At 39.6% G+C, this 9,836-nt stretch overlaps 1 protein-coding gene across 1 annotated transcript; it reads right to left on the bottom strand.

The window, feature by feature from the left end:
• Positions 1-1,080: 1,080 nt before the first annotated feature.
• LOC100692277 (C-type lectin domain family 4 member E) lies at positions 1,081-9,591 on the bottom strand. Its single transcript, XM_003450591.5, has 6 exons — positions 9,217-9,591; positions 7,292-7,402; positions 4,388-4,522; positions 4,134-4,285; positions 2,754-2,875; positions 1,081-2,472 (listed from the first exon to the last, which is right to left on the bottom strand). Exons 1-6 carry the CDS (start codon positions 9,305-9,307, stop codon positions 2,310-2,312), a joined length of 774 nt encoding a protein of 257 aa, XP_003450639.1. The 5' UTR covers positions 9,308-9,591; the 3' UTR covers positions 1,081-2,309.
• Between the last annotated feature and the right edge of the window lie 245 nt (positions 9,592-9,836).

Raw genomic sequence — 9,836 nt, 5'->3', positions numbered from 1 at the left:
CCTTTAGAGATTGCTACAGCGGATCATCTGCCGCTCCTAGCACCCTCCTTTGTCACACCAATCCTTTGCATGTCCTCCTTAAACAACATCTGAACCTACGCTGTGGTTTGGTTCTTTCTTTTAACATATTTCCTTAGGAATTAATAAAGTATTCTGATTCTGAATCCTCCTGCCTGAATGCTCAACATTTTCTGAGTGATATATTCACACTTCCTCCTCTACAAATAAACCAAACCATCTCAGCTCTCTTATGTAGTCTCTGTTGCTTTGAATGGTTGGCCACAGGTATTTAAATCTTTACTATCTCTACTCCTTGTATGATCCCTCACACACACGTATTCTGTCTTGCTTCTGCTTCTGCTGACTTACATTCCTCTTCTCTTCAGACTTTGCCTCCATCACTTCAGGCTCTCTTCTACCTCCTACCTACTCTAACTACAAGTCACAATGTCGTCTGCAAGGAGCATCCTCCATAGAGACTGCCTGACCTCACCTGTGAACCTGTCCATAATCACTGGAAACAACAAAATGTTCCCCATACCCTTCACTACATGCTTTTAAATTATACAACTAAACAGTAGATATAACTGTATTTAAGTACTCGTGCCCCCATAAGGTTGATTCTGTTCATCTGAACGTAGCGTGACGAAACGTTTCTCCAACTGAAAAATGCTACATCCAGATGAACAGAATCCACCTTTTAGGATTTACTTGCCTGGATCATTGAGCATGCAACAAGACATTAAGTATGCGTGCCTTTTAAAATTGCACCAGTTTTCCAGTATATGTTGTTAGGGCTTGTATCTATTTAAAAGTTATATTGTCTGTTTATTAAAAGGTGCTCTATTAGGGGGCTTGTATATGACATTCTCGCAACTCATAATACTCCAATTCTTGTGTAATAGCCAAAAAATGTATCAAAAATAAACAAAGAATGTAAAGTCTTTAAGAGATCCGCGAACTCATATCTACACGAAGGCATCAACATTTAACAAGAGGTCAGTAATTTAGCTTTAAAAAATGTTGTTATTATTTGTTCATTTGTCTGTAAGCAGCATGGAATAGACTGAAAGCAAAAAGTTAGATAAAATATAGTTTATTGATTTACAAGTGTACATACATACAAATATAGAATACTCCAGACAAGCAACATGATTCATCTTAAAGGGAAAATACTAAGAAATTATACGGTAGCTGAAAGCAGATATGAAGGGCCAGTTCAGCAGAGCCCAGTAAACCTGAAGCGTGGTCATAAGCACTGATAAAAATGTGTTTTTAGAAGATACATGTCGCTTTGTGGGCCGAAAAGTGAAGCCAGATCAAGTACCTTAAACCTGCATTCTGTATGAAGGCCACTAGTGGGGCAATATCTGTGGATACAAAAAGACTTCTGCTCCCATAGAAGACTATGTGAAAATGACTCAGTAATGATGTCTATCTATCTATCTATCTATCTATGTGCAACACACACACACACACACACACACACACACACACACACACACACACACACACACACACACACACACACACACACCATATTCACCAGATGTTTCAGATGCAAGCTGAACACTTGACCACGTTTCCACATCAAAGCATTGCCGAGATATTATCTCATTTCCTGTTTTGCAGCCATTTTCGACTGAAATTCAATCGAAATCCTCAGTTTTGTAAAAACACAACTTCTGTGTACGCACGAAACTCGATTAAAAGAATCAAATCACCTTCATAACTTTTTGTTTTTTAATTTTTTTTTTTTTACACAGAGTTTTACGGGCTGTCATGGGTTTTGTGTGACAAGGTAAGGTGGATTTCTAAGATAAGGTCAAAATAGGACATCCGCTGCCTGGCACCCAACAAACCCTACAGTGCTATTTCTAAAGCATTTTGCAGCCCTCAACAGCAGACAGATTAAAAAAATGTGACACAGTGACAACATTCATGCTCATTTCACTGCAGACCGTGCAACTCTGAAACCACACGAGTTCATTGTAAAGTCAAAAATTGCCACCTGATGTTATGGTCTCACATTTTCTAAAAAATATTCACGTTCTTGTGTAAAATCAGTGCACTACTAAGCAAAGGATCTCTTTCAGTGAACAGCTTAATCTCCAACAAGCTTTCTCAACATAATGTGCAGCTTCTCAGCAACTGTGAGCTTACAAAAAAACCCCAAAAACAAAAAAGCAAAACTATGCTTATTTTAGTGCCGACATCTATTTTCTGTAATCCCAAACATGTCCCCATTCATTTTCTCGTCTTGCATATCCAGCCTTCGCAGGTCTGCATCATTTTTAGTGGTGTAGGATTCAGTTGAGCTGAATGGCATCCATCTGGCAGATTCGTTTATAAATGTGATCACAAGGAACATCAAACCATGTCTTGGAGTGGCTGTCTAAGGTGCCACAGTCCTCTCCGTGTTCCCCTCCTGTGTGGTGGTTATCTGGCTCTGAGCTCACTTGATCCCAGTATCTGTGACACAGGGAGAGAGCAGAAAGTGTGATAGATTGGTGAGCTATAAATAACAACTAAACATGTCTGACAAATGATAAAAACAAGTTCACCTTGGCCAGCTATCTGATTTATTGATGATGAAAGGTTTGATATACTTGAGGCTTTGATATAAGTGTGGGCAGAGTTTGCCATTTGAATTTATATAGGTTGTTCCTGGACAGATTGCTTGGTGTCATAATTGAAAATAAAAGCAGAAAAGCTTAAAAAAGAAAATAAATGCATGCATTAAATTTTGTTACTTGTGTTCGAGTGTCGTGTTGTCCACCCATCTCCACTCTCCTTCAGTCTCTATGTCAGACAGGCCGATCCAGTAGTGGTAATAAAATCCACCAATTCTCTTAGCTTCCTTTGCCAGAGCATCCTGGAGACAATGAACACACATACATAATTCAGAGTCCTTTCTTACACCTAAAACCTTAACTCAACCTTAACCTTAACTTAAGAAGCTGTGTTCCTTGAAAACTGTTGATGCAAAATTTATGCTGTAAAACGTACACCCTCAAGGTTGAAAGCTCAAAATACATTCTCTTACTATTGTACTATTGGGGAATGATCTCCAGTTAATGCAGTAAACCAAACCCACATAGCTCCTTAAACATTTTTCTAGAAGCACAACAGCAAATCTAACAGCATATAAGACTAACAGTGTCTCTGTTGTGTCCGGCAAACCATTAGTCATGATGCAAGAATGCCAGGAAATGGAACCTGAAGGTGATAAATGGACTTTAGCCATCATAGATCTTATTATTTACACCCATGCCTTTCCTTTTTGTGACATGTCCCAGAGTCTTTCTTGACAAATTAACTCAGTTTACACTGTGATGTGGTGCAACAAAGCCGAAACGATAGTCGAACATGGTCTATTCGGATCACCTGTGTATGCTTACTTTCTTAAATTAGCATTATCACTAGACGTTAACCTCTGGGGCTCCACTCAGCCAGTTGCCACTTAAGGCTGATGCCCTAAAAAAGTCAAGTCAGTGAACATCAGCAATGAAATGAGCATTTTAAAAACCTGATATAAAAAGGGTTTTGGCCTATTTAACCAATTCCCCTTTCATAATAACTGGACAAGCGGAGATTTTTCTCTCTTCTTTTCTTTTTTTTATAACTCAGTCACTCAGCTAGTTGGCTAATGTGGTCTTATCTATTTCCAGAAAACCAAGATGGTAATCACATGAAATCACACACTAAGTAAATATTACTTACACTGTGGAGTTTAAACAATTGACTGCATTATTTGCGTGTAGCTTGGTTACTGTTTTTTAACAAATTGTGTTGAATGTGGGCTGAGTTTTATTTTTTCGCTCCTATTGCAGCATCCTGGTATTGTGCATGACTCAGCTCACTGCCACACTGACCATGTTTACTGTGACACTTGAATAGAAGGAAGGCATCATTAATGTTATCACGGAAAAATCCAGTGGTCCTCTTAACTTCAGCAGATAAAATAACCTTGCCTCGCAAAGATATATGAGTGTCATCTCTCCTTCCACCCACTTCCACTCCTTCGCCAACAGCATGCAGTAACCCACACAATTAGGGGAATGAGCAACACCTGTGCTGGTCAGCAGGGTTCAGCGCGCTCACACACACACAAAACACATTAACTTGCATACATGCTGTTCTACGGTGTGCAGTATGGTGAGATGGCTGCCCATTTCTTCACAGCTGTCTCTGCTCTTCACCCAGTCCAGCCTGTCATTGCTGAAATAGTAACACTGATTCCCGATGTGAAGCCAACCTTCAGGACACTCCCTGCACTGCTTAACTGTTAATGAGAAAGAGCAAGATAAAGGGATGAGGGGAAAGGGAAATCAAAGACAGCAGGAAATGAAGACTGTGTTCATTTGTTTGAACGAATTCCTGCCACCTGTCTTTGAACAGTCCTGTCCCAGGGCGGTGTAGTCTTCACACAGCTGGATGTAACGCCTCTGCATTGATTTCAAACCCAGAGCTGAAGAGGAGGAAGACTCCAGTGGGGCCGGCGGCACCGGCCTACTAATCACTGAGATAGAGAGATAGATCCAGTTATTACACTTAATTAAAAAATAAGTCCTCATCAAAGAAGAACAGAAATTTACGCTCATTGGCCACTTTAATAGGTAATTCAGCTAACTGTTCATTTAAACATTGAATCGGCCAATCATGTGGCAGCAACTCACTAACTGCATTTAGAAAAATTCGATATGGTCAACTTGCTGAAGTTTAAAATGAAAATCAGAATGAAGAAATATGTGCATGATTTAAGTGACTTTGAATTTCAATGACCTTTTGACTTTGGTCGTTAAGTCAAAAGGTCATGGCGCCTTATCCCGCTTTCAGCAGCGGCATGTCACAAAGCTCAAATCATCACAAGCTGATTTCTTAAACATAACAATGATTTTACTGGACTCAAATGGCCTCTGTAGTGCTCCACACAGAGCACTGTTGAGATGTTGCACATCACTGTTGATGTGACGCTATCATGTGTATATGGGCCAAAATCTCTGATGAATGTTTCCAGCACATCCAGAATTAGGGTAGCTGTGAAGACAGAAGGGTGTCCGACCCAGCAGTGGCAAGGTGTACCTAATAAAATGTCTGATGAGTATATGTACCAAATTTTATGACAATTCATGTGATACTTGGTAAGATTAGTCTGGAAAAAAGTGATGGACCCACCAGCAAAGCAATCCACAACAAATGTGATCGTTTGGTGGAGCATCCGCTGGCATGCTTTGCTAACAGCTATCAGAGCGCTCGCACACTAATGTTTGGAAATTAGCAGGTTGATAGGAACATTATAAGGAAAATCTAATTGCTGACTCAGTGATGATATTGGTGAAAAGAACATGAGTGCATGTGCAAAATTATATGAGACAGTGAAGACATTTACATCAACACAGCCAATATCTCGGGGTCGATCACCAGATAAATCCATCCAGTATTTCTCGAGTTGGACCCGCATAAGAGTGAATATAGACAAATGCAGTTTTTATACTGTTGTGGTTTCTCATTTGCCAAAAAAACTGCTCCCTCTTGAAGCATATAAGCCTTCTCTTTACAGTCTGTGACTCTGTATGGTTTTATTGCTGCCCTGGCTGGAATAATTGTGTTTACATGAGATCCCTTGCGGCCAGAAGAAATTATCATTTGCAATCTGGTTTCATTGCCACATATTTTTCCATTTGTGTGTCTGCTCTCTTTTATGTTGCCACTTCCCATTTGAGTACTGAAACGTTTAAAAAATATATTCATCTAATGACATAAATAGAGATAATGGTTACTATAGTTACCTCACTGTCATTAAGAAGTACCATAAGAAGTGGTGACATCCTTCAGGCCCAATCAACATGTTACCTTGAAGAAGTGTCGCAACTGGTCATGTGTCAAGGAAGTGAAAGCCAAGGTGCTTGCAACAGCTGAACTGATTCAAAGTTATTTTCAGCATGTTTACCTTGATTTACTGTAAGCTGAACTGTGGTTAGTAAATCAGATCAGAGTTAATATGTGCTAGAAAAATGAGTTTCACCTTTTAACACTAATGACACGTAATCCTTTCCTGGAAAGCCCTCTCAAAACACAGGTGCAGGTGCTGCTGTGAGGTAAAATGTGGCTTGCATGACGTCACAAAAAACTTTTCTACAAATGCATATGCTGCAGATGTTTGTGAAATGAAATGTGTTAAATTTTCATATGGCAGCTGTGATTTAATCTGCAGCTACTGTATATACCATTACATTACATTTAATTTGTTCTACTTAGGCAGACTTGCTCTACAGAGTCATAAAGTGGAATTAAAGCACTCTCTCTTTCGAAAGTCTTAAAATATGTTAGAGATCCCGTTGTCATAGGAAGTATTTCTTTTTATTTCCTCCTCTTGCTGCAAGACATGCCAGTCATCATTTTCAGATCTGAAAATTGTACTCGATAGCTTGGGAGCGTGCGTCTGAACGAGTGTGTATGCGCACGCGTGGCAATAGATCAAGCACGTACGGCCCCAGTGGTGTTTGTTTTAAATGAGAGAGTGTCCTCACAAGCACATTATCAGGCTGAGCTGCCAGAGACTCTTGGCCCTGCAGGAGAAATATTTCACAATTATGGACTTTTGTGCTTTTTCTATTACATGACCCTCGCTGGACTGGAGAGAGTGCTTTATCTTTTTTATTGCCAATTCTAGGTGTCCAAAAGCACACTGAGCTGAAATAAAGAGAGAATAATCAGCGTGGGATAGAGACCCAAAGACACAGACACAGACAGGCAGATGTAGAGCACAGTGCAAAAGTTTTAGGCACTTCAGATGTTTTTTTGGGGTCATTTTCTATCAAGCAATACCCGAGGGAGACATCAGGTTGGTACTAAATTCAGACTGCAGCACAAAAATGACTCCAAACATAGAGCCAGAGTCATAAATGACTATCTTTAATGACAACAAGAGCAATGAGTTTTCCCCCTAAAGAGGCCTGATCCCAGCATGGTGGAGTCAGTCTGGGATTTCATGAAGAGACAGAAGATACCGAAAATAAATCCACTGATGAACTGAGGGAAGAGCTCCAACATATACGTCCTAAATACTTTGAAGCTGTGTACATATGCAGGGGAACTGATGGTAGTTGCTTGCAGCAAATATTGATTTTTTTCCCTCTTTCCTACACTCTTTATGAAGTAAAACTGATAAATATGGACTTTTTGTTACTAAGCTTTTTACTTTAAGTACCAAAGTCTTTTGCACTGGACCCAAAGTACAACACACACAGGAGGGGGCACGAGGTTCTGAGACAGTATTTATACTTACAGAGCACAGCGAGTACGATGTTGCCACAGATGGAGGCCAAAAAGCCAATAAGTATCAGGAGAGAAGTCTTACTCCTCAAACACTCGACGCCTTGCTTCGGTCCCTGGGAGCCTGATTAGACACAAAACAGTCCACAGCATGCAAGCTGTCAATTCACCACTTTAACTCCTCTGGTGTAACAGCGAGAGCAGACTTTAAAGGAAATTGCGGGGCAGAACCGTTTGACCAGAGTTTAGCTTCATTATATTTTCAAATCCCCAAAGATAGCAAGTCAGTGGATACTCTCTGCCTCATGCTGTCACATATGTACACAAACACTAAAATACAGAGTTTCAGATACTTCACTGAAGTAACATGTAGCAGTTGTGCATCAATTTCATCCTTAGAGATTACAGTCATGGCCACAATTTTTGGCAGGGTGCTTTGACGCCCCAGTTTTTACGGTGGTGGCTTTCGGCATTCCTGTCTTATTATGATCAGAAGCAAATATGTTAATTACAAAGAGCTTCTGGATTTGTCCTGGCAGCTGATATCCAACACACAGCAGAAGATACAAAGAAGACAGATCAACATTCCCCAGTAAAAGTCTTTGAAATGTATGAAATGTGTTTGATTGTTCTTCACTAGATCATAAAAACATGAAAAAAAAACAAAACAGTTTAAATAAAGCTGAAGCAGCAGATTGTATGCAACAGGAAATTTGCGCAACTGCCAACATTTGTTGGCTGTGATTCTATTAGACAGTTGGACTTAAAGCATAATCTGCAGCCACTTCCTTTATGAGATGATCTGTTTGCAAAACTCTTCATCTGCAAAGTAGGATTGTAGACCAACTCTGTTTAATATAAAGAGTTTTTCTTAAAAAAAAATCATGTAAGCAGGAAATGAAAGTTTAAATAAATTTGATGAGAGTAATTGGAGCTAAGATAAGGAGGAATAACCTAGCAACATGAGCTGAATATGCACAATCCACACAGAAAGGCTTCACCAAGGTTTAAACCCTGGATCCTATTGTTTAAAGCAACAGTGCTAAGCATGGAGTCCCTGGGCTGCCAGGAAAGCATAGACACGAGCATTCAAGTTAAATTTAGATACATTAAAACTGTACTCAAGCACAGCACTAAATTAAAGATAGTTCAAGTTCTTTCCAACATCACATGGACTTATGCTCATGATAGCTGTGAAAGTAAGCTAGCCTAAATAAACTGATTCCAACTGTGTTTCTTAATATTTTATTTTTTGTACTACTACATTTCTACTCCACTACAGTTCAAAGGCTACTTGTTTAAACAGTCTTAACCTACTGAGATCCTCCATCCTCATGTGGGGACATTACATTTTTGGCTGTTCTGCACCTTAAATTTCAATCTGCTCAAGAGTTTTTTCATGTTTTGTTAAGCAATGTTAAATTTATTGTGTTATGCTGCAAAATAAACCCACTATCCCTGTGTGAGAACATACTATTTTAAATAATAAGGTATAAAAAAACTTTGTAGCAAAGTAACAACTTTTTAATCTGAAGGAAAGCTTCATTATTAGACTAGACTATCAGGAGCAGCTAATCACAAATAGTTAGGATCACAAATAGCTCGGGCCTCAGGAGGTTAAGACTGCACAATCAGGTAACACTAGCTACACAATAACTTTACCACACAGCAGCTGTAATAACTTATATGAATGAATATTTGTTACAAAAACTCTGCTATAATATATGGAAAAGTAGCATTAATAAAGTCAAGTAAAATACAGGTAGTAAGTACTTTGTACCCATATTTTATTCTGCATCCAGTATAAACATGGGTACAAAATAGTAATCTAGTACCATGTAAATCATAACTGAGTTTAGCAATTAGGTAAATGTACTCAAGTCCACCTCTGGCTCTCACACATCTGTTTTTTTCTTGCCTCATGTGCACACAAATTACCGTCGCTGTGTTGTGGGATGAGCCTGTTCGCTCCCGGTCTGGGCTCCTCTGTGAACTCGTGCAGGCTGCTGTAGTTTTCTCTCTGCTCCATGTCTGTAGTTTCCTTCTCTTCCCCACTTTGTCCTTCTTTATATGCTACCTCTTCAGGTCCCTAAAGGTTTTGGTATCTCTTGTCTGGAGAAACAATATTTCTCCTTAAAATTAAATTTGTCCCTGCTTGTTGAATTATTGAGGCACGTTCCCCTGAATCAAAGAACGTTGCAGAGTTAAATATATTTGCTCAGAGAACTACACAACACTGCTCTGTGCCCTCCACGAGATAACTCAAGCTTTTCTGTGTCATCTGTTTCATAAAAAAGGAGGATTTGTTAAGCCAAACAGGGAGGCTCTTTCCTCACATTTTTGGCACCGTGTGCTGCTCATTGGTGGGGCTCATTGTCATCGAGCCCCATCTTGCGCAATCCCAGAAGTTTCCTCAGCTCTGTTTGGAGTGAGCCACCGATTCTGGAAATTCGTTACAGATGAGTCAGAACGGGGAAACGTGTTCTTTAACAGGATCTGAAAAAATACACTGTGTACTTGCACTCCTCCTGACATTAATTAAAGCAACAAGAACTAGA

This window comes from Oreochromis niloticus, linkage group LG11, assembly GCF_001858045.2.
Source record: "Oreochromis niloticus isolate F11D_XX linkage group LG11, O_niloticus_UMD_NMBU, whole genome shotgun sequence".
NCBI lineage: Eukaryota > Metazoa > Chordata > Actinopteri > Cichliformes > Cichlidae > Oreochromis > Oreochromis niloticus.
This window is presented reverse-complemented; position numbering and strand designations above follow the sequence as displayed.